This window comes from Penicillium bovifimosum, assembly GCF_028826915.1.
Source record: "Penicillium bovifimosum strain IBT 22155 chromosome Unknown utg000001l_segment0_segment0, whole genome shotgun sequence".
Classification (NCBI taxonomy): Eukaryota; Fungi; Ascomycota; class Eurotiomycetes; order Eurotiales; family Aspergillaceae; genus Penicillium; species Penicillium bovifimosum.
The window spans coordinates 312305-335179 of NW_026622710.1; the positions used below are offsets into that span (position 1 = coordinate 312305).

General features: G+C 50.8%; 8 protein-coding genes across 8 annotated transcripts; 5 read left to right on the plus strand and 3 right to left on the minus strand.

Moving 5' to 3' along the window:
- Positions 1 to 140: 140 nt before the first annotated feature.
- N7515_000131 (armadillo repeat protein) lies at positions 141 to 3245 on the minus strand (the record flags this gene model as incomplete). The annotated part of the gene is made up of 3 exons (XM_056660875.1): positions 141 to 1139; positions 1195 to 2891; positions 2948 to 3245. 3 exons carry the CDS (start codon positions 3243 to 3245, stop codon positions 141 to 143), a joined length of 2994 nt encoding a protein of 997 aa, XP_056526041.1.
- A 1446-nt stretch (positions 3246 to 4691) lies between these two features.
- Positions 4692 to 5792, plus strand: phoB (regulatory cyclin phoB; the record flags this gene model as incomplete). Its single annotated transcript, XM_056660876.1, has 1 exon — positions 4692 to 5792. One exon carries the CDS (start codon positions 4692 to 4694, stop codon positions 5790 to 5792), a length of 1101 nt encoding a protein of 366 aa, XP_056526042.1.
- A 954-nt stretch (positions 5793 to 6746) lies between these two features.
- On the plus strand, positions 6747 to 8446 carry N7515_000133 (putative tRNA-specific adenosine-34 deaminase subunit Tad3; the record flags this gene model as incomplete). Its single annotated transcript, XM_056660877.1, has 3 exons — positions 6747 to 6843; positions 6893 to 6944; positions 6997 to 8446. 3 exons carry the CDS (start codon positions 6747 to 6749, stop codon positions 8444 to 8446), a joined length of 1599 nt encoding a protein of 532 aa, XP_056526043.1.
- A 1018-nt stretch (positions 8447 to 9464) lies between these two features.
- N7515_000134 (mRNA-binding ubiquitin-specific protease UBP3) lies at positions 9465 to 12129 on the minus strand (the record flags this gene model as incomplete). The annotated part of the gene is made up of 2 exons (XM_056660878.1): positions 9465 to 11465; positions 11524 to 12129. 2 exons carry the CDS (start codon positions 12127 to 12129, stop codon positions 9465 to 9467), a joined length of 2607 nt encoding a protein of 868 aa, XP_056526044.1.
- An 844-nt stretch (positions 12130 to 12973) lies between these two features.
- N7515_000135 (RING-type E3 ubiquitin transferase MAG2) lies at positions 12974 to 15144 on the plus strand (the record flags this gene model as incomplete). Its single annotated transcript, XM_056660879.1, has 2 exons — positions 12974 to 13228; positions 13288 to 15144. The coding sequence occupies 2 exons, from the start codon at positions 12974 to 12976 to the stop codon at positions 15142 to 15144; spliced, it is 2112 nt and encodes a 703-aa protein (XP_056526045.1).
- Positions 15145 to 15874: 730 nt separating this feature from the next.
- Positions 15875 to 19460, plus strand: erg4 (c-24(28) sterol reductase; the record flags this gene model as incomplete). Its single annotated transcript, XM_056660880.1, has 10 exons — positions 15875 to 15912; positions 16042 to 17067; positions 17118 to 17449; positions 17502 to 17719; positions 18245 to 18317; positions 18409 to 18492; positions 18555 to 18706; positions 18805 to 19056; positions 19131 to 19242; positions 19306 to 19460. 10 exons carry the CDS (start codon positions 15875 to 15877, stop codon positions 19458 to 19460), a joined length of 2442 nt encoding a protein of 813 aa, XP_056526046.1.
- Positions 19461 to 20351: 891 nt separating this feature from the next.
- On the plus strand, positions 20352 to 21607 carry N7515_000137 (chitin synthase export chaperone; the record flags this gene model as incomplete). Its single annotated transcript, XM_056660881.1, has 7 exons — positions 20352 to 20381; positions 20448 to 20483; positions 20566 to 20656; positions 20726 to 20813; positions 20868 to 20961; positions 21012 to 21345; positions 21396 to 21607. 7 exons carry the CDS (start codon positions 20352 to 20354, stop codon positions 21605 to 21607), a joined length of 885 nt encoding a protein of 294 aa, XP_056526047.1.
- A 702-nt stretch (positions 21608 to 22309) lies between these two features.
- N7515_000138 (uncharacterized protein) lies at positions 22310 to 22858 on the minus strand (the record flags this gene model as incomplete). The annotated part of the gene is made up of 2 exons (XM_056660882.1): positions 22310 to 22775; positions 22842 to 22858. 2 exons carry the CDS (start codon positions 22856 to 22858, stop codon positions 22310 to 22312), a joined length of 483 nt encoding a protein of 160 aa, XP_056526048.1.
- Between the last annotated feature and the right edge of the window lie 17 nt (positions 22859 to 22875).

The following is a 22875-nucleotide window of genomic DNA, read 5'->3' on the forward strand; positions in this document are numbered from 1 at the left end:
CAACTACTCATACATAACAATAAGAACTCCATATCGAACAGCAATCTCGTACACAGACCCGATCCCGCTTGCTTCCCATGTTATTATGGACTAAGCGCTCATATGCAATGGATCTGAAATTGTCATTCACAATGTATTGACTAAACAGGAGCCAGCTTGTTCAACAGATGCAATGCAGTCTTAGTGCGCTCCTTCGTGTCCAACTCGACATCATCCTTGAGACTAGCCAACTTTTCTCCAAGCCCAAGGGAACGAACCCTAATCGCGCGATCCCGGCAACCCTCATAGTCATGATGATCCTCTTCATAAATGAGGTTTATAACCACCCAGACACAAGAGGACCGAATATCTTTGCTGGAGTGGTTGAAGTAATTGCCAATGGATGGTAGCAGGTCACGGTGGAATGCGATGAGATGCCGGTGGCGCGGGTGTCCAGCTGCTAAGTGGATTATGAGAGAGATCGCCGACAGGATAATCTCATTGGGGACGTGGAGGGTCTGAGTGATCTGAGCACCGGACTCGCGACGATGAGGTAGTTGAATCGTGCGTGGGCGAAGTGTAGCTGCGAGGCTGTCGAGTAAGCCATTCTCGCCGAGTTCCATGAAGATATAATCAATCATCTCGTTTGCATCCCGGCCGCAGACCATGTTGCGCAGCAAATCAAATGTTTGCTCCTGGACAGCGATGTCGTCCTGTCGAGACTGTGTTGTTTGGGCCAGTGTTCCGTATAGAGCAAGTTTCCGTCGGCGTCTTGCGTCAGGGAGGAACATGTCCAGACTCATCTTGGAAGGGGGCATAGTGTCCGTCATCTTAAGGTCCTCGTCCCACTGAGCTGCATCTGGAACCGGGTTCAGAATATCAACCTGTTCGCCGGCCGAGTTAGATCGACCCATGGCGAACCCAGAACCTTGGTCCGATTCATCATCGACCCCTCGCCGAACCACTGCCCGGAGCGGATCCTGTTTGATGACCTCCAATATCCACCTGGGATATAGACCTTCAATGATGTTCATCCGGATGTCGTTCCCGGTATCATAGACCATGTGCTTGAGGGCCCACAATGACTCGATCTGTAGTTTAGTGTTGGGTGAGCGGGCATTTTTACAAAGAATAGGAACGATTTTGGAAGAGATGATTGCCTGGGAAGATAATCTTAGCTGCAGACTTTGTGGACAAGGGGTGACAGTGACAAACCTCTTTCATCGGACTGAAGTCCAAGGCCAAGTTACAGATCGCAGCCGTTGCTGCAGTCTGCACCTCGACATCGGAGTGGTGAAGAAGGGCGAACAAGGGCTGGGCCACACCGGCATCAATAAGACTAGTCCTTAGAACGCTCACAGATCTGGTCAGCATTCGAGCTGCGCCACAAGCTGCTAGAATAGTCGGCGTTGGATTCCCATCCTTTGCAGTATTATTGGGCATCGAATCATTAGCTGGTGCATCACTAGGCCTTGGCTTGAGGGCATCGATGATGTAAGGCACCACGCCGTGCTCACAAATTGCCTTGCGATACTCATCCTTGAATGGGACCAGTGCGGCTAAAGCCTTGAGAATGTTTTCTCGGTAGCGCATTACATGGCAAAGGGTTGGAGAGTAACCGGAAGGCCCCAGCCGGCACTCCTGGGGAAGAGACTCGAGGTCCCGGGCCGGGACATCCTCTGCATGCCACATCGGCCGCGAGTGCTCAGTGATTGGATTGTAAGTCTCTTTAAGAAGTTGTGACAATCGCTTGAGTGCATTGCCTTCGACTGCGTGTTTCTGCAGTTCCTGATCATCCACGACCAAGTGGGCTAACACGGCCGGTGCCTCTTCCTTCAATCGCTGGGTCGGGGAGAGCAGGCCGTCATAAATGTCCCCTTCTTCATCCGGCAGTCGAAAGTCCTTTTCAAACATCTGCACCAAGATAGGGATAACCAGATAACTGAGCATCAGGATGCGGTGTTTCTTCGCCAATCCTAATCGAAAGAGCACTGTGACCAGACGTGCAGACATCAACCGTACCATACCACTCTCTGAGCGGATCATACAGAGCAGCCATGGAATCACAGCATTCTCGTCGTCTTCTGGCATCGGTTTCTCGGGCAGTGAAAAGGGCGTGGGGTAGGAATGGTTAGCGCGACGCTGTGAACCTCCATGACCCAAGGGTGGAAAGTTGGCAGAATTGGACGAAGATTTTGTGTGTGCTAGAGGAACTGAAGGCAAGAGCTGGTCCATGGGATTGCCGCCTCGATCACGGGGCACTGCAGAGCCCGACAAGTATGTGGAGCCCCATGGGCCTTTCTTAATGTCGGACGGCGCAAATCCGGGGACTTCTTTAGGAAACACAGTCACGATACCAGGGGATGACAGGAAGTGCTCAGCTCTCCATTTGGATTGTTCAATGATGACAGCAACGGCGCGTAGAATCGGTGCTAGCTTGGCGGACTCGGGGGCCGGGAGCGGTAAAGCCTCCAATGCGCCGGGCTCCTTAAGATGAGCCTCCGCACCTGGCAGGACAAAGCCCTTGGCCACAACAAACGAGGCAATCTTGAGCGCCAAGGCGTCCAGCACCCCGAGTTCTGCCAATGCCGTCTTATGGGTCTCCTCTGTGCATAACTTGCCGATCAGAGCAGCCGCCAATTCAATAGCAGTCTGGCTGTGCATGCTCTTGTACTCTTGGGAGATGATACGTCTAAGAGCTGTGATATTTGCAGGAGCAAAGACAAGATCCGCAAGCTGTGTGTCGCGAGGCCATTGTTCCTGGCTCTGTAATGGTAACCGGTCCGCAATGGTGTTCAAAAGTCGTAAAATTGGAAGGCCGACTGAGACGGGGCAGTCCGGGGATGAGAGGATTGTAATTAGGGTTGGGAGGATGTTGCTAGCAAACAGTGGGGAGAGAAATGTCGGGCCACCTGCTCTGGAGTTAATTTCTCGGCAGTCTCAAATTCGTATCCGTACTTTTCCATACCTTGCGCCAAGCTGCCGACAATCCAAGTCGCTTGAAGACATACTTCAAGGTCATCCGGGGCTGTCTGTGTAGACCGATCTGATTGCGATATTGATTGATCAAACTCCGCCGTTCCCGGCCACCTCGTGGTCAAGACCTGGGCCAAAACTGGGATGATTCCTCCAGTAATGTAGGCTTCCTTTTTCTGGTCATGGCCGATCAATGCATTCTTCAGAGCGCGCAGGGCTTTAATTTGAGAGGAAGCCGTTTCAGCGCTCTGTAGCTGCAGCAGAAGCGGCGGTGCGGCTCGCGTCATCATCCGGCGATCAGCCCCTCCCAACGGGAGGATTTCGACGTCGTCCTTTTATTTGACTCAAGCTCAAGCACTTTTGAGATGCTAGTACAATGAAGAAGGTGTCTCTGGCAATGGCGGAATTGTGTAGGGCGAAGATGTAGTAAGGTAGGATGTGATCATGTGGCAAGCCGGTCAGTAGGTCCGGGGCTTAAAGGTCCCCGGGTACTCCGCACTTCGGCTGCGATTATGCCACATCACACCGACTCCGCCCCGATACCTTCGTCCCTTAGGATATTCACATTCAACATGTACTACTACTGCTACTACTACTAGTAACTACTCTTAGTACTCTATGCACAAGGTTTCCTGCTTTATGTTCGCTCAGCTCGTCTGCTTCAACTATGTTCTGATCAAGGTTACATTACTGACAAAGGATTCCACCCAACTCGGTGACTCGGTCTTGGATAGTTAATTAGTATGTCTTGTTCTAACCATGCCCACTGTCCTAGGGCATCACAGCATAGATAAGCGGGATCAGATCATTGGTCATAGGTCACATGAAGCATTCAGACATGCTATGTACGTACATTGTATAGATGCATCGATTGAGTGGTTGGATTTGATAGATAACTTAGCCAATGCTTGGCAGTCTAACTAGACTCAGTTAGAGTCGAGTAGGTCCATGGGACTCCCGCTCTTCGTGGGAATCTTACCGAAGTACATACTGTAACGACTGTTAGAGGATGTCACTTAACTATCGATTCATAGTACTGTGAGGTATAACTTACGAGAATATACCCAATAAACAGCTGGTGCTAGATATCATAGACTCCTCGGCGATTCGCCCCTGTCTATAACAGATTGAGCCTTGTGGTTAGTGAGGAGCAAGGAAGTCATGCGATTACCGCCATGTTGGAGTAGATGATCGGAGCGATCGTTCTGGGTCTCTTAGGTAGCTTGGCCTAACCCACCTTGATTGAATGATCACATCTCCCTACATATAGCTATCATACAGCAATATCTAATCACCTTTTATGACAATAATATACGAAGTAAATGTGATTTCGAGATCAAAGAAAAAATACATGTACTGTAATAGTACGGTCACCAGAACGCTTCCAGCCAGTGACAGCATGAATGTAATTACCTCACAAAGAACAAGATTTTCAACCTTCCTTCCAGGGCCCGACGGTCTTCGCCCCTTTCTACTTCGTATTTATTTCGGGGTCATTAGTATTCGGAGTAATCTCCCCCAGTTCACCAAACCCCTCTTCTCCATTTCTTCCATTTATCCTGACAACTGTCTCCTCTTGCTTTCTAAATTTTCCAAAGCCTCTGAGAATGAGGCCGGCCGCGTACCCACGCCTTACACAGCGCCTGCGCCCCGTTTGACTGTGCGCCCACGTGGTCTAGCCTCACACTGTGAATGCTCAGACTCCCAGCATTCCTCAATAACTCAATCACCACACAATGTTGGCATCTTCACCCTCGCCTTCTACGGTCGCTTTGCGCTCCCCGCTTCCTGCAACCTCGGGGCCGCATTCGCATCCCCATTATGAGCCCAGCGCTCCACAGTTCAATAGTCCTCGATCCTCGCGTCTAGCCATTCAGGAACTTCGTTCAGCCTTCAACCGACATACCGTCGATCCCTCCTCCCCTGAAACTTTAGATCCTCAGCGCGGGCGCGCGTCTACATCCACCGACACTCCCAAGACCCTAGCCAACAATTCGGCCTTGGTTCCCGCATCCCAATCAACCGCTCCCCCTCCTGCTGTGACCACTACGGCGGCTACCACAGCTACAACCCCACCCCCAGCTCCTTCTTGCTCTTCCTCTGCTCCCTCGATGCCCGCCCCTACCCCGAATTCCAACAAGCGCAACAGCCACACCGACCATCACCCATCGGATGCGTCGCCGGCGGACTACGATGGCGAGGATCTGGAGAGGTCGCAGTCCAAGCGCATGCGGCCCTCTAAACCAGATGTAAAGATGTTGCCCACACAATATGAACTGGCCGATCCTCGTGACATGGTGGTGCTGATTTCCAGCATGTTGATGGAATTGATCCGATTTAACGACAAGATCCCACTACACCAAGGTCGGCTCACTCGTTTCCACTCACGCTCTCCGCCCCGAATTTCTGTGCAAGATTACCTGCAGCGATTGACGACGCACGCCACGCTTTCTCCCCCTATTCTCCTCAGCATGGTCTACTACATCGACCGCCTCTGCGCATTGTACCCCGCCTTCACCGTTTCCAGTTTGACTATTCATCGGTTCCTGATTACTAGCGCCACGGTCGCCAGCAAGGGGCTCAGCGATAGTTTCTGGACCAACAAGACGTATGCTCGAGTGGGTGGCATTGGCATGCCGGAATTAGCCATGCTGGAACTAGATTTCTTGTTCCGGGTTGAATGGCGCATTGTTCCACAGCCGGAAGTGCTGGTGGACTACTATCAGAGCCTCGTTGATCGGTGCGACGGGTTCGAAATCGAAGGCGTCTGTCAGAACGGCAGTGCGAAAGCTGACGTAACTGGTATTGCTCCAGCAGCTGGTCCTGCTCCAGCATGAGGCCGGACCAGCATGCCGCCTTTCGACGTCTCGCCGAAGCTGCACGCATTACGTTTCACCCTGGACCACTCGGGCAGGTCTCGAGTCAGCCATGGAAGTGGATTTTCATGTGCTTCACCCGCCAAGTCACTGGCGGCGTGATTTAATATATATCACTTGCATTAGAGGAGTGATGGTGTGGGATTCCAGAGCACCGTTGCTTTCCTTCGCTTCTAATATCAAGGAGCACCCGCATCAGATTTGGCGCTTTGGGACAGGGATCTATTTCAGCATCTACCAAATGTTGAGGGCGATGCCCTGTTCCTTGTTTTCAGCGATCTTGTTTCCTCTACAGCGCAATGGGCGTTTGATCTCTTATGAGACGAGGTGATTTCTATGGACAAATTAGCAACTCTCTTCACTGTTTATAGTTTAGAATCATCTGACACTCCAACATTGACTATTGTTCGCTCAAATCAAGCATCTAGATCCCAAAAGCCCCTCCGCTCTGCGTATTTGCTCTGCATGCTATTGTCGCTCATAGGGCTGAGAGTGCGGGGATAAAGAGGGGACAGTCATTGCCATAGCTACATTCCTCTTCTTGGGGTCCCTATGGTCTAGACTCTCACCTGATGCATCAATTGACTGTCTATCATGTATACATTCAAAGACTCATCGTTCGAAGCTAGAAACGTAAGTTAGGGCTGCCTAAGTACTGGCGATAACCCGAAGCGGTCTGCGGCGGGGTTTGCACTGTTTGCTCCCAACTTTGTATAGCTTCCAATTCTTTTCTCGTTCAAATCCAGACAATACTCTTGCGCCCAATTGAAATCGATGCGTGTAATCGAGGACGCATTCGATTCATTGAAAACATCGCTATCAAACTCGAGGCTCTGCCATTGGGTTCACATGTGCAACGCCCAATACACTTTATCTCAGCCCCGCGCATGAATGGCGCCAAATGAGATGGCCGCAATGGAGATCAGAAAAGCAATTGCAGATCTGAAACCTCTTAGTGGACAAGTGACACCTATTCGAACAGTTCAAGAAACAAGACCCCTAGAAGACTTTGGTATGCCCTACAACGCCATCTTGCGACAACGGTCTACTGACCGAAACAGCCGATGCGTTTGTCGCAGAAGTCAATGTAAAGTCTGCCTCCAAAGTGATCAAGTAAGTCATCCGTACTGGCTCAGGTCAGACACATGATTAATTCCCAAATTAGGGCTCTTGACTCTGCTTTCCCTCGAGATGCTGCCCTCCCGCTCTCCCACCTCCGTCGCTTCGCTAAGAAAGAGCAACTCCCGCCAACCCTGCGGGCAGCAATTGAGAGCAGCACACATCCTATACCAGCGACTCAAACTATCTTCGTCCTCATCTCACCTCCTCTACCCGATCTCGCCACGCTCAAAGCTCTACTTGCTCCGTTTGCGCCAAATGCAACTCCGGCCGCAAATGATCCCTCTGTGAATGAAACCGCAGAAGCTTCAAGTCCTGGTTCTTCACCAACTATCGACCTTTACCCTACGAAAGTCCCCCTCTACCCACCTTTCAACATCACACAAGCCGAAACATGGAGCAACACCCTCTGGCCGGTGGTCTTCAATCCAGCCGCGTCTCGCGCCACTGTCGTACCGCCCCCTCAGACTTTGAAACGCGCACAGGAATCCATCGAACAGCGCGCAGGATACTACCTCTCCCTGGCGTGTAAAGTGGCAGAGGAAGCAGAACAATCAGGGCTAGGCCGGGGCGTAGGCGCAGTGATAGTTGACCCAGCAATCGAGGCAGAAATACTGGATGCAGGTTACAATAGCCACGATACTACCGCAGAATGGGACGAAGCCGTCCTCGCAGTTGCGGGTGATGCGCGCTACTCTCGCTCTGAAGCAGGCGCGCCATCACAAGCACAGCTTCACGAAGGGATAGTGCCCAATCCGGCCAGCATGTCATACAATTCAGACCTCGAGGGTGGACCAGAATTACATGCGCTAATGCGTGCTGTCGATATGGTAGCTCGCTGGCGACGAGAACATGATGCAGATCCGTCAGATCCCAAATCAGAACAGCCTCCGCCAGAGACAGTGGACACACTGAGCCCATTCGAATCATACTTCTTATATCGCCACCAACCAGACTCCTCCTCCGACCAACCTCAATCCCCTTCCTCACCATTGAAGAGAAAACATGAAGACCCAAACCCAGAATCAGACCTCATCGATCCCCCAAACCCTTCTCAATCCCAACTTGAACACCCACCTCTCCCAGCTCCACCCCCGTCTACCATTATAGCAGACCCTTCGATCCCAATTCCACCTACACCACGCATCCGCACCCGCTCACAGGGCGGCTATCTATGCACAGACCTTGACGTCTATCTTTCCCACGAACCGTGTCTGTGCTGCTCGATGGGAATCCTGCTCTCCCGGTTCCGGGCTGTCATCTTCCCCAGACGGGGGAGGTTAGTCAGTGGCGGACTTGCTTCTGAGCCGGTTATTGCGCCGGTTGCGGATGAGGGTGCGGCTGGCGCAGATGTGGATGGGCAGGGTGAAAGGGAGTACTATGGATTGCATTGGCGGAAGGAGCTGAATTGGAGGGCTCTTGGGTTTGAATTTGTGGAGGATGTTGATGATGCTCTGTCATGGGAGGACAAGGATATGCCTGTCTTTCATGCTTGATTCCAATATACATGCTTAGAGTAACTATTCGTTAGATTCGCTGTATGCAGATGTCATAACGACTACGAGTATTAACTACATCTCCATGAATGGAAGTGATAGGTATACGTATCGAACGAACAGTTTAGAATAGAATTCCTTTGAAATTTTTTTTTTTGGATAAAAGCAGGCTTTTTGGGCATAACACACTTGGTATTGTCTCGCAACTCAACTACCAGTCCAATGTCCTTTAGGACAGTCATTCCCTTCCTCCCATGAGCAAAACAACCGACGCCCCAGGCAGAGCAAGCCCAGCCTTCTTCAACGCCTGCCTTTGTATGCAAACAGGGGAATCGATGAGACAAGGAAATTCGTGACTTCGTCACAAGATCCCTGTATCCAGGCCAGTCAAAATGACATGGCAAAGTAAGGAAATTGATAGAAAAAGCTGGAAAACTGGCTTTTCTGCCCGTTTGCAAGCAACCAGGCAACGACTTTGGAAGATGTATCCACGAGAAAACGAAGAAGGGTATCCGAAATCGACAATCCCATAAGATACAGCCCAGAGATAGGAAAGAGAAATCAACTGGCTGAAAAGGACAATGAGTCATGGAATGGGAAATGATTTTGGGTCATCAGAGTCGGAGGGGAAAGAGTCAAGAAACGGGGCTGGAGATGCATGTTTCGAAGTTGTGGGATATGAAGGTAGAGTCATTGAGAAGAGATACGTATCAAGGAACCGCCATGACCTAGATTGTATCCTTCTTTCTCTGACCCCACCGTAAGATGTGTTTCATGTGCAAAGGCGAGCTGTAAACACAATGGACCAACCTCGCCTATGTTGATGAATGATGTTATGTATGGCCTGTCGATACAGGCCGAAGATGATCTCTGTAAATGATGATCAGGATGCATGGGAATTTGCGGAAGACACAAGGCTTGATGGGTCGTAGAAAGTAGGGTGTTGAATGTTGATTGAGCAATGCTTCATCGAGAAACGGACGCCCAGCCCCGTGGCGAAGATATTGGGCAGAACATCTTAATCCATGCGCTGATAGAACAATAGATAGGCGACTTTGCTGTCGCGGGAGCCGTAGCGACCAAGGGGAGTTCGGGTCCCAGAATGGTTAGGAGACGGAGTGGCAGATTTCGGAGTCATGGATTTTCTGCGCGAATGACCGTTGGCGCCGTTGACTTGGCTCCAACCCTTGTCACTGTCAGTCGAGTCCATATCGTCTTGGTCGATGTGGTCGTAAATGTTGCCGTTAGGCATCTTGCTGTTTTTGTGCTGTTCGAGAACGGCAGCGATGACCTTAGGATCTTCCTCGCCACCAGCTTCAGCCACATCCTCGCTGCGGATGCGTCGAATAACAGTATCATCCAGGCGAATCCACTCCTTGCCCTCTTGGCGCCGGACATCGACCGTGTAGTGACCGCCGCTAGCATTCTTGCCGTGGTGGTAGATGACACCCATAAGACGATATTTGGGAGGGCCTCCTTGGGTCGCCATGGCGTTGCGCTGATGGGCCGGGAAGACCTCACGCGGAAGCTCCAAGTCCAAGGGATACCCAACCTTCTTCCAGATCTTCTGAGTGGCTCCCGTGGCACTGTCATACTGGAAGCGCTTGAGATGGAGGATAAGAACAGGGGGCAGGGTCTCAATGAAAATTTGTTTGGTCGCAGTGACATTGGGACCGCGTGACGAGTTGAAATCGCCCTGAATGCTTTCGGGCTTCGTTAATCCTTTGAGGGCGTCAATAATGTTGTTGACATCGTGCGAGCCGATGTCGAGTTGCAAAGGCTGGTAAGGCTCCAACGTGACGGAAGTTTTGTTGCCAGGAACCTTGAATTCCGATCGAAGCTTGCCCCCGAAGATTCGGGTGACAGGCGACTCAGCAGCAAGAGAGCCAGACAGTTGAGTGACTGCTGCCTTTTGCTTGTGGCCGACCTCTAGCCAGCCATTGACATCACTGTCTTTACTGTCTTCCTTTGCAGCGGTGTGCTTTTCAGCGCGAGCGCACTCCTCGTGCATCTCCTCGAGAAGGAATCCCAAGAACTCTTGAGCATCCTGCTGATGTCCACGTCGCATATCTCTGAATCGCGGCAGCTGTCGAACCATGTCATAAACAAAGTCAGGTACGAAAGCCTCGCCATATTGCTCTAGCTCATTGGGTTTTAGCCTGAGACGAAGTTGCTCTTCCGAAGTGGCCGCGTCAATAACACGGAACTCCCTCATGAACATGATCATTGCATCAATCAAAGGAAGGTCACTGTTGAATGTGTGTGCAGCACGTCGGCCAAGGTGATCGAGGAACTGGTAGAAGGGGGTGCACGAGACAAGAATCTGCAACACGGAATTCATGTAGCACATGTTTCCAGTGTTGACCAGGCCTCTGGGTTCAAGGAATGCGATCCTGTCACTGTATTGTGTCACGTCTTCTCCTAAGCTGCTCAGGACATGTGCAAGGGATTCGTTCTTCTGTGTAGACAATCCGTTCGGCTCGGCCAAAGCCGCGGCAGCAGCGGCACTCGCCGCTTTCGCCGATGCCTTGGAGCGGACTAGGTCGGCCCAAGACTTGGGAGCGGCGGGCGCGGGCGACCTTACTTCGGCTTCAGTAGAAGCAGCCTTATCCGATTCAACCACTGGAACAGGGGTAGCAGAGGCAGTGGACTTGGGCGTTCCAGATGCGACACTGTCATCCTTGGCCTGGCGGCGTGGGGTGACCGGGATATTGGGCACTACTGGGACAACTGGAGCAAGCTTTGAGCTTTTCGGCTGCGCCTGTGACTTGGCGATTGACGAAGGAGTAGTAGGCTGAGTGGAGTCTGCGTCAGACTGTTGAAAGTTGGTTGTTGGCGTCTGAGGCTCCGAAGAGTTTTGCAAAGACGATGGCTGGGCCTCTTCAGTTCCGTCACTTCCGACGGCCTTCGGTGTGTCTTTGACAGGCAGCTCAACTGATGACTGCATCACACGGCCCTTGCGACGTCTGCGGGGGGTCTTTTTTGGGAAAGGCTGCTCAGGAACAGAGAGCCAAGGAAGCTAGATGAGCGGTCAACATACATTCAAACTTAACCTTGGGAAAAGAGTGAGTACTTACTGGTGGGTTGTAAGCAGGCTTCGGTGGCAGGTAGGCTGTCGGCTCCCATTGCGGCGGCGGGGACGAGATAGGATAGCCTTGGGGCGGTGGAGACGAAATGGGATATCCTTGGGGCGGTGGAGAAGAGATAGGATATCCTTGAGGCGGTGGGGAAGAGATGGGATATCCTTGAGTGGGCGGAGATGAGAGGGGATATCCTTGAATTGGCTGTGGCGGAGCCATAGGATATTCCTGCATTTCATGCTGCATCTGTTGGATTGGAGGGTGCATAGTTGATGGCGACATGATCGGCTGCAGAGGGGTAGGGGTCCTTTGATGCATGGGCAATGATTGAGGAATATGTGTGGGTGCCATGACAGGCTGCGAGTGAGGATAAGAAGACACAATCATCGGCGCATAATTCGGCTGGTATGGACGTGGAGGAGCCTGCATATGTCCATAAGGCGGATACCAGTAAGGATATTGCTGCGGTGAATAAGGTTGAGGCATGTGGCCATTCATATGGGGCGGGTACCCCAAGTACTGCGGTGTGCGCATGTTGGGGGGGGCCAGGGTTGTAAGAGAAGTCTTGCTGGCGTCGGGATGGAGGCATGGGTGGCTGCCCATGGGGCATGGCGGGAAGGTGGTGGTTCATCTTGACTCGACTTGGCTGTTGGAGAAGTTATCTTCACGTTCGGTCACGCGTTGCTTCAAATGAGCGCCATGCGCGATAGCAGTCAAGAGGAAAGAAAAGTCTGGAACTGCTGGCGCATTTAGGCAGCCATCATGGCCTCGGTGTGGCCTTGGTGAAAGCTGTTGAATTTTGTTGTGGAGAGTTGGATCTGCTGGAGAGAGGGAATGGAGGATAGACTAGGTCGGGAGAGCTGTTGGGTTGCTGGGACTGGTGGAAGGAGACCGGTGAACCAGTTGCAGTCGGGAAAGAAAAAGATCGCTGTACAAGTTGCTCTCTAGGTAAAGAGACTGGCAACTTGTGTGGAAGGCTAATGGAATGAAAGAAAGGAGAGGTAAGAGATGAAGGTGCGAGAGACGCCTCGATCCACCAAGTGAAATGAAGCTGAAGGACCGAATTGCGTCGGGACTGTTGGCTCACGTGACATTACGATTTGTAACCGGGGAGGGGCGAATTGGACTTCTCTACTTCCCAACTGGCACCCTGAGGGCCGTCCCTCGACCGTCATCATATTTTTACATGGCTCTAAGGGACACTGTTGCATTTTCTTTTTTTATCTCGGCTTTTCTAACATCTCCGGCTCAATTTGAAGCATCTTAGAGCATCTGGTGGATCATTCGATCTGGTGCCCGCTAGCTGATCGACTTCTTATCAGTTGCTGGGTTTATCCAGTGCCCCATAGAACCCCTCGCCTCCTGTTCGATCAGTCGGCTCGCTTTGTCTATATCCTTCATTGACAAGCGGAAAGATCTCTGGTGCACCGAGACATATCGCAGAGATATGTCATCAAACGGAGGACCAAACCCACCCTCTTCCAAAGTGGTGAACAGTTCAAATACATCTTCGTCTACTCCATTCCACTCGACACCTCCGGCAGATAACAGCTCCCAAAGGCGAGTAGGAGGCTCTGGAAGTTCTCGGCCAGGCTTACCATCGAGGACTTCGGCCACACCACGGAACAACCAAGCTCGGAAGAATCAACACAACCGCCAGAGGAAACCCCGGTTATTGGATGATGACGAGTATAACGAATCGGTGGGTTAACAGGTTCACTTTCCTCAAGAGTCGCCTGCTAACCCCAATCCGTGATTTAGGCCGCCATGAAATCAACTACTAGCCGCAAGGGACAGACGTCCATCACCCACTTGATGAACTTTTCACTCCCACCACGCCCGCAATACCAACCACCACCTCGCAATGTACGGCGCTATACGTCCTGGGGAGCGGGTGCAGTAGACAAATCGCGATATGTCCACGCTAATTACCGGTTCATTGTGATGCCGAATCAAAGTTTTCATGCTCAGGCGGCCAATGCAGATGTCCATCTCGACTGGGCCTCGGTTCTTCAAGTACTGGTATCCGCTCAGACTCAGGCTGCCAGTTGTCCCATTTGCTTGTCCACTCCTGTTGCACCTCGGATGGCACGGTGTGGTCATATTTTCTGCCTCCCGTGCCTTATCCGATATATGCACTCATCGGACGACGATAATATGGTCCCTGAAAAACGCCACCGTTGGAAGAAGTGTCCTATCTGCTGGGACTCGGTATATATCTCCGAGACTCGACCTGTCAGGTGGTTCCGTGGTCAAGAAGGCGATCTTCCGGTTGAGGGTGGGGATGTTGTATTGAGGCTTGTGAAGCGTGAGTCAGGTAGTACACTTGCACTGCCTCGTGACGCATCTGAAACTCTTGCTCCGGGCGAGGATGTCCCATGGTATCATGTGGCCGAGGTTGCCGATTATGCTCGAATAATGAAAGGCGGCGAAGACTACATGATCGCTCAGCATGATGCCGAAATCGAAGACCTTCGCAGACAGGAGGTCGAAGACGAGCTTCTGTTTGGCGATGAGAATACGTGGACCCGGAAAGCCATCGGTTCCATCATGGATGCCAAAGAAAAGTTGAAAGGCATTGGCAACCCGCCTGAGGTTCGCCCGGTCAAAGGACGCATGGCCGCAATCACACCCGCCAGTAGCTCCGCTGCACCATCCACCGTTACGGCGGATCCGGCGGCTACGACGGACGACATAAACGGTATATCTAAAGATATGGAAGGAGTACAACTTCAATCTGATTCCAGCGCTAAACTTAAAGAAAAAGGCCGCAGCAAGCAAACCCCAGCTTCTACTGGATCAGACCACCCATACCATTTCTATCAGGCCCTGCCTCAATTCTATCTCTCGTCCTTGGATATTCGCATCTTGAAGGCTGCATTTGGAGAATATGCCCTGTTTCCCGCGACCATCCTTCCGCGAGTGGAGCACATATCAACGGGCCATACCGTGGATGATGAGCTCCGCAAGCGGGTGAAATACCTTGGGCATCTTCCGCAGGGATGCGAGGTCAACTTCCTGGAGTGCGACTGGAGAGATGTGGTTGTCCCCGAGGTGTTAGCGCAATTCCGCACAGAAATCGATAAACGGCGAAAACGTAACCGAGAAAAGGAAGCCCGGGAAGAGAAGGATCGGATCCGCGCAGAGAAAGAAGAGGATGACAAACGATGGGCTGCAGCTCGACGCAAGCGGCCAAGCATTGGAGATGCCAGTGCCGGCGAAGCTCCATTTTCTCCTCGTGATTTCCAACCGCTCCCTAATCATGTCGATTCAACGTCATTTGACGCGGGCACTTCCTCAGCCTCTCCCCCACGCTCATCTTCAGGGTTCGGGGCTTTGGCTTCTCCGTCTACCAGTCCACCAGGCGTACGTACTGTCTGGGGTACGACGGCAGTGGGTGCGCTGTCCCCAAGTTTTGAAGTCCAGAACGCTTTTGCGCACGATGGGTGGCGGCAGGGCTGGGAAGATGAGTTGTTTGCCCATCAGGAGTCCGATCTACTTGCTCAGACGGCATCAGCAGACCAAAACAACGTTTCCTCATCCAGTGGAGGCAAGAAAAAGAAGAAGAACAAAACGAAAATTACATTGATGGCCACTAGCAGCCAAAGAGGGGCATAGGCCATGGCCCAGGAGGGCCCCGCTCTTTATCATAATGTGCCCGAGGGTGGCGCAAGTGAGCATGTATTTGGAGTTCTGTGTCTTGATTCCTGTCTAGTTACTTCATACCTACTACATTATCAAATATATTTTAGCCGATTTATCAGGTTCGTCTTAGGGTCTGTGGTACTCGGTTGTGTCCGCATTTCTTCTGCTATTTGACTCTCGTTTCATATGCGAATGGAATAAACACACATCACAAAGACATGCATCTAGGGCTCTGGAGGATATTATCTCGTCGTATTCGGTACCATCATAGGGAAGAGTCGTTGAAAGCTTTCCAAGACTTTGCCATTGCGGCATTGCCCCGGATATCGGCACGTGATCGATAGTTGCAAGATGCCTGCGGTGAGTTAGGGTGACTAGTCCGCGCTGCTACAACATGTTCTAACTAGAATAACTAGATAATGCCATGGTCGATTTGCACTTAGAATACTAAGAATAGGGGTAAATTGCATGCATATCTTGGCTCTGGTCGGAACGGCAATTGACCAACGGTACCCCCCGAGGAGAGACAGCCACGCCAAATTTCTCCGGGCATTTCGAAATTAAAAGCATTATGTAATCCAATAGTCGCAAGTAAACATTCAGGACATTCCTGATTTTCCACTCTCGCTCCTTTTTTACCTTTTCCTTCTTCTTTCTTTACACTCAATTGCGATCGGACATTTGGTCTTCCGATCAAGCAACTATGACTTTGACCCGCTCTCAAACGGGGAAGACCCCTAAGTGAGTTCCCCCCAGATTTTTGTGCGACGGATTTACCGCGTACACCTTGAGTTTCCTGTATATCATGTCAATTCCCAACCTTTTGGTTAGTTGGTCTTTGCAAAGCTAATCTAAAACCCTGTTTTCTAGAAAATTGGACCGTCCCGGGTTCATTGAAACTCCCGGCCGTCGCACCCGCAAGAGCCCTCTCTTTGAGGGCGAGAACGATGCCTCCTACTCCCTGCCCCTTGACCAATCCAAGCCCACCCGTCGTCGTGCTTCAGGCAAAGTAAAGACCGAGGAGGAAGATACTGAGGTGAAGATCGCCACCAATGGCAAGACTACAACCCCTGGGTCTAAGTCCCAGTCGCGCTTGGTGGATGGTTGGGAGGAAGGCCTGGACCCCAAGGTGGATTACAGCGGACACTTCGAATTCGGTGGTTCATGGGGTGTACTTTCCATGATGATCGGATTCCCTCTGCTCATGTACTACATGTGGATTGGTGCCACCTACTACGACGGCAAGTTCCCTCGTCCCGCAGAGAACGAGAGCTACGGCGACTTTTTCGCGCACTTGGCCAATCTGGTTTACACCGGTGCTTTCCCCTCGGCCAAGGCTTGGACTATTTACTGGGTTTTCTTCATCTTTGAGGGTGCTTGTTACGTTCTTCTTCCCGGCGTTACTGTCACAGGACGTCCTCTGCCGCACTCGGGTGGCAAGCAGCTCCCATACTACTGCTCTGCTGTGTGGTCTTTCTACACCAGCATTGGATTGGCACTCATTGCGCACTTTACTGGTCTCTTCAAGCTGTACACCATCATTGATGAGTTCGGTCCTCTGCTCAGCGTTGCCATCATTTCTGGATACATTGTCTCCTTCATTGCCTACTTCTCGGCTTTGGCACGTGGCGCGGAGCACCGTATGACCGGATACCCGATCTATGACTTCTTCATGGGTGCCGAGCTCAACCCCCGCATGTTCAAGATTCTCGACTTCAAGATGTTCTTCGAGGTTCGCCTGCCCTGGTACATTCTGTTGGGTCTGTCCATGGGTGCTGCTGCCCGTCAGTGGGAGCAGTACGGATATGTGTCTGGCGAGGTCATGTTCCTTGTCATGGCCCATTTCCTTTACGCCAATGCTTGCTCGAAGGGAGAGGAGTGCATTGTGTCCACTTGGTAGGATCCCATCGGTCTTAGTTGAAGGTTATCTGCTAATATTTTCTTAGGGATATGTACTACGAGAAATGGGGCTTCATGCTGATCTTCTGGAACTTGGCCGGTGTGCCTCTGAGCTACTGCCACTGCACAATTTACCTCGCCAACCACGACCCTGCCGAGTACCGGTGGAATCGCTACTTCCTTGTCTTCCTCTACATTGCCTACTTGTTCGTCTATTGGGTGTGGGATACCACCAACAGCCAGAAGAACCGTTTCCGTCAGCAAGAACGCGGTACCATGGTTGCCCGTAACACTTTCCCCCAGCTTCCTTGGCAGACAGTGAAGAACCCCAAGACTCTTACCGCGGCCGATGGCTCAAAGATTCTTATTGATGGGTGGTGTAAGTTTAACCACGACATACTCTACAAGTTCCGATTCTAACAAACATGCAGATGGCAAAGCCCGCAAGATCCACTATACCTGTGATCTCTATTTCGCGCTAAACTGGGGCTTGATCACCGGTTTCTCCAGCCCGTTCCCTTGGTTCTACCCTCTCTTCTTCGCTTGCATGATTAGCCACCGTGCTCTCCGTGATATTCAGCGGTGTCGCCAGAAGTACGGCGAGACTTGGCTCGAGTATGAACGCCAGGTGCCTTACCTGTTCATTCCTGTGAGTACTCTGGCTTTGCAGTCTTTCTTGGTGCATATAACTGACCATATGTCTTAGTACGTTTTCTAACCGCAGCATGCTGCATCCCCTTGGGCTCATTTGGGGCTCGGTAGTTGAAAGCCCAGGGGATTCTTTCTTCGGGTCTGATCAGGCCATCTTTCAACCAACCCATTTGGTAATGTTCTTTGTATAAAATGTGAAATAGATTAATAAGTACCCCTATAATCCATGAAGCCAGACGTTTCGGCCATATGACGGCCTCTGTTCAATTGATATTTCGTTCATTGTCTCTTTTCTGCGTATGATGTACTTGATTCGAAATGCCAGGTCAATCAATTATGTTCCTGGACTGGTTACATCTGTTTCATGACGACAGAAGTATAGAAGACCGCGGAGACGTTGGCCGGTATCAGCACATGACTGCCCCGCGTGTTATCGATAGTGGGCCTTAATCGGAGCTTGTCCCTCCAGCTTCAATTGGATTCTCCATTCTACTCCGGCATTATATTTCTTCATTGAAAACAGAAAAAACCCATCATGCTGATCGAGGAATCATACGTCGATGTCCCCACCAAAGCGGATGGTGAGGGGACAATGCGTAAGTAGATGCTTCCTACCTTTCAACTAGCTCTGCCTCCATCTATCAGCTCATCGATACCTTTGCGAATGTATGTCTAACATGAAATTAGGTCTCTATGTCTTCCACCCGACAATCCCTGGCTACCCTAAAGCTCGGTTCCCCGGTGTCGTAGTCTTCAGTGAGATCTACCAAGGTTTGTGTCCACTTCCATCGCATTCATGTTCAAGCACCCCGACTCATCAGATTGATCCACAGTAACGGGTCCTGTGGCACGGTTTGCTCGCCAGATTGCAGGCCAGGGATACATCTGTGTTGCTCCCTCGAGCTACCATGAATTCACTGGTCCGGAACCTCTGAAGTATGACGCAGAGGATACGGACAAGGGCAATGCATGGAAGATTGGCAAGGTGAGTCAATCAGATGTTCTGAATGCTTACTTGTTTGAACATCCTTGGTCGTTTACGGTTCGTTTGTTGTTTCGTCTTCGATACTGACTATTCATCAGAAATTGGCAGCTTATGATGAAGACGCTAAGCTCAGCGTTGATTATCTCCTGTCGCTGGACACATGCAATGGCCGAGTTGGTGCCACGGGCATGTGTCTGGGTGGACATCTGGCCTATCGTTGTGCGCTGGATAGCCGGGTCAAGGCGAGTGTGTGTTACTTTGCTACGGATATCCACAGCAAGACCCTCGCCAAGGGCAAGAATGATGATAGCTTGGCGAGAGCTGGAGATATCAAGGGTGAGATGCTGATGGTACGTCTCAACGGGGTTTCTTTTCATCCAACACTCTCTACTTTGGTTTGTACCGTTGCTAAAACCACATACAGATCTTCGGCAAGAACGATAACCACGTTCCGCCTGAGGGGCGCGATCTGATCCGCAAGACCCTGCATGAGAAGGGTGTCTTGTTCAGCTTCTACGAAGTCGCATGGGCCCAGCGTGAGTTGCACACAGAAGTCTATTCCATCAGGTGCCGAGATGCTGACAGTAGACTTTCCATAGATGCCTTTATCCGTGATGAACTTAGCAAGGGACGGTACGATCCAGCTATCACCAAGGTTTGCTTCGAGATGCTGCTTGAACTGTTTGGGCGCACACTGAAGATCGATTTGGGCGAGCATAACGGGGAAAAACAGGTGATTGAGGATGTGTGTTAAACACAGTTGCATTATTTGAGTACTCTCAGCCGCGTGAAACAGGATAGCCGAGGGCCCTACGGGCCCGGGGCCGATGGGGCGATGGCCCGAGATTGGGAAGAGGCTATGAATACTAAAAATAACCAGATCGAAATTCTCCAAAGAAATGACCATAAGAAAGGGAATTGTACACCAGCAAAATACTGTGGTAAGAAACATGGGATGCCAAGTTCAATACAATAGACATTGTTGACTAGAACCCCCAGTCTGGTCGACCTGGCGACCATGTTGTTTACTGCGTACAGCAAGGGTTGAGGCAGCACTTCACCTGCAATAGAAGAGGAAAAGAAAGTTCAATGTTAGCTCTGAGTCTAGGGATATCTGCAAGTATCCGCAGAGAAGATGGAAGAGGACTGTGCTCCATCTAGCAATGCCATATCAAGAGATCAGAGAATTGTGTACACAGTAGAGATGAAGACCATTTATTCTAAGAGACTGTATCCAAGGACTACATCGTCATCACTTGATCCCTCATTTTCATTTTTTCTTGACTGTAAAAGAAGAAAAAGAAGATCTAAGACTTCTCATTTAAGTCAGAATCAGGAATTCCACAGATCTCCAGGGCTGGTTCGACTAAGCCACACTAGCGCCTCCCCCCGAGTAACTAACCGGGATCTCATCTTGGAACTCCCAGTCTCCCTCCAGTTCGCTCTCGCTTCACAGCTTCACTTCACTCGTTACGGAAACCCCCAACGTCCCAGTTTTTGCTTTCCTGAGATCTGCCGAGTGATCTGGACCCTCCTCCGTGCGGGCCAGGCGACTTCCAACTTTCGAGTCTTAGGCCTCCATTCTCTGCAAGTCAGCGCTGCGTCACGCTGCTTCTCTCTCGTTTGATTCGCGCCTCGGTTCACCATGGGGTCAACGCAATTTGGAAATTTTCACGTAGGTGCAAACCTGCCAACTTGAAAAATCCTCAGATACTGACCGCACACCCGTATGGGTTGACAGGACTTCTGTCGCGACTCAACACTCCCCGTCTGCAATGTAAGTGGAATCACATTTCAAACAACCCTTCTTGTGGTGCTTCTACAGAATGTCAACTGACCGTGCTCTTTGTCGCATACAGCTTTTTACCAATGAAACTGCGGCTGCCGCCTTCGGCGCATGCGATCTGACCGGTATCTCGTTGAGCGGGGACAGACACCTTCGGAATTTAGGTATGATCTGCCAGGCCGAGATCGACACGAAGACGAGGGATATAAGGGCAGGCGGCTGATCTGTGATAGGTTCCATTCTGTTGGCCTTCATCGCCATTGTGGTCAGTGTGGGTTTGATATGGAGATCGGAGAAGAAGCACGCGGCTGTCGGCCGGAGGTATGGAGATCTTATCCGATCTGGAAATTTGCATCAACTGACACTACATGACAGGGAGATGCAGTTGTTTCTTCTCGGCTTCATTATAATTGAGATCTGTGAGATCTTCACTGTAGGAGGCTTCCCGCTGAATGATGATGTTCGAAAGGTAGGATCTCCTCTGGCATGGATTAAAGACTAGAGCTGACAGAACTACAGGGATTCACTGCGGTACATCTCGCCGCGATCAGTGCTACTTCCTGGGTTCTCCTTCTGAACGCACTCGTCGGTTTTCAATTACTTGACGACGGCACTCCCGCTTCCATCGGCCTTATCTGTGGATCTGCCATGGCCCTCTTTGTTGGTACGGGCTATATCGCTTTGGACACAGGATTTGATTGGACTGGTCACTTCCAGTCAAGTCATGATGCTCCGAATCGCAACATCGGTCTTTACGTGCTGTACCAGCTCTTCCCGCTCATCTGCATTGTGTTGTTCTACGTTCTTGAAGCTGTTCTCGTGCTCCGAATCCTCGGCGAGTTCCGGCCAATGTGTAAGTTTGACACGGGTTACTCAAGTGAGAATCTGCTAACGAGGCAACAGTGTACCTCACCGCAGCTGGCGTGTTATTTGCCATTGGTCAAGTCTTCAACTATGTGATCAGCACCCACTTGTGCCAGGCCACCGACGGCAGCATCGATGGAGCTCTCTTCCAGACTCTCTTCACCCTCCTTGCCGTCTCTGGGGTTTGGGCCTTCTGGAGCAGCATCACCGAAGACGACTGGCCTTTGCCCGTGGGTACAGGCTACAATTGATTGGTATTTATGACACTTGGGTAACTATGATTCTGTCTGTTTGCGTGAATTTAAGCATCCCTAATATCCCTTTTTAACGATACATAACTTTCTTTATGCCTTTTACGAGTCTATACACAGTATCTTGGGCTTGTCTTGAACTGGGACCGTCGAACTTGTGATACCCCATTTCTTTTGAATCCTTCGGAATTCACCTGCCATCTTCTGTCTACGCACTGGTTACGTCTTGCTTGTGACTCATTTTCCAGCCAAGATGGATGTCATTGCTTTGATCTCTATTCTACATACTGCGGGAGTTCTCATTGCTGGTCCCTCGATCAGCCTCTTTTCCGTCCGCACGTTGTTTCTAGCTTATTGTCAGATACCTCCTCGCCATGTACTTAGTTAATCCATGTCAAATAATTCGACTCGAACTATCTCATCTTTCCCAGGCTCATGAACATCCTAGGAGCCTATCACTACGTATATGACCATCATCTGTCGAGGTAGAAGAGGAGAAGAGTCACCTCTAAAAAAATCGTTTGATGAATGACTGATTACTATAGAGTGAAGTATGTACACAAGGACTGATCATAACGCTTGCGGATGGTATCGGAGCTGCGCAAGACCCAAAATAAAGAAATCGTAGATATAAACAAGCTGAATTGGGCAAACCAACCCTGAAAACCCATGCCTGATCGAACTTTTTAAGGGCAACACTTCCTACAATCGAACCTTGACGTCCACACAGGGAAGAGTCCACTCGCGTTTGCCTAAAAGGCTACGCATCCATTCTAACCCGACACCCGTCCACTCATCAGACCTTGCCTCCACCCCGGACGGAGCAAGTCTCTGCTGCACACTCTCCATCGCAGCACCAGCCAATGCTTTGGCAGTAGAGTTCACAGTATCGAAGACAAATTCCGTCAAACCCTCGCCAGATACCGTCGCTTCAGAGGTTGCGTTTGAGATAGCCTGATTGCCAGATTCTGAGCTGTACCGCGGCGCAAACCAGTTACTCCGCGGGTCAAAGATGCAGCGGTCAGACCAGTGGCATGAGGATACGAAAAGGATCAAAAGTAATGCGGAGCAGTAGATGCATGGTCGGTGGATGATGTATGTCAATGCGACAAATGATATGATGAAGAGCGGGGATGCGTTGGTTGGGATGAAGAGGAGAGGTAGCCAGCTGCATGATTCAGTCTAATTAGTATACGCAATCAACGACATTGGTTGTTCTTTGGTCTTCCCTTACCTTCGTAGGCAGAACATAGTGGGTGGTTGCGGGC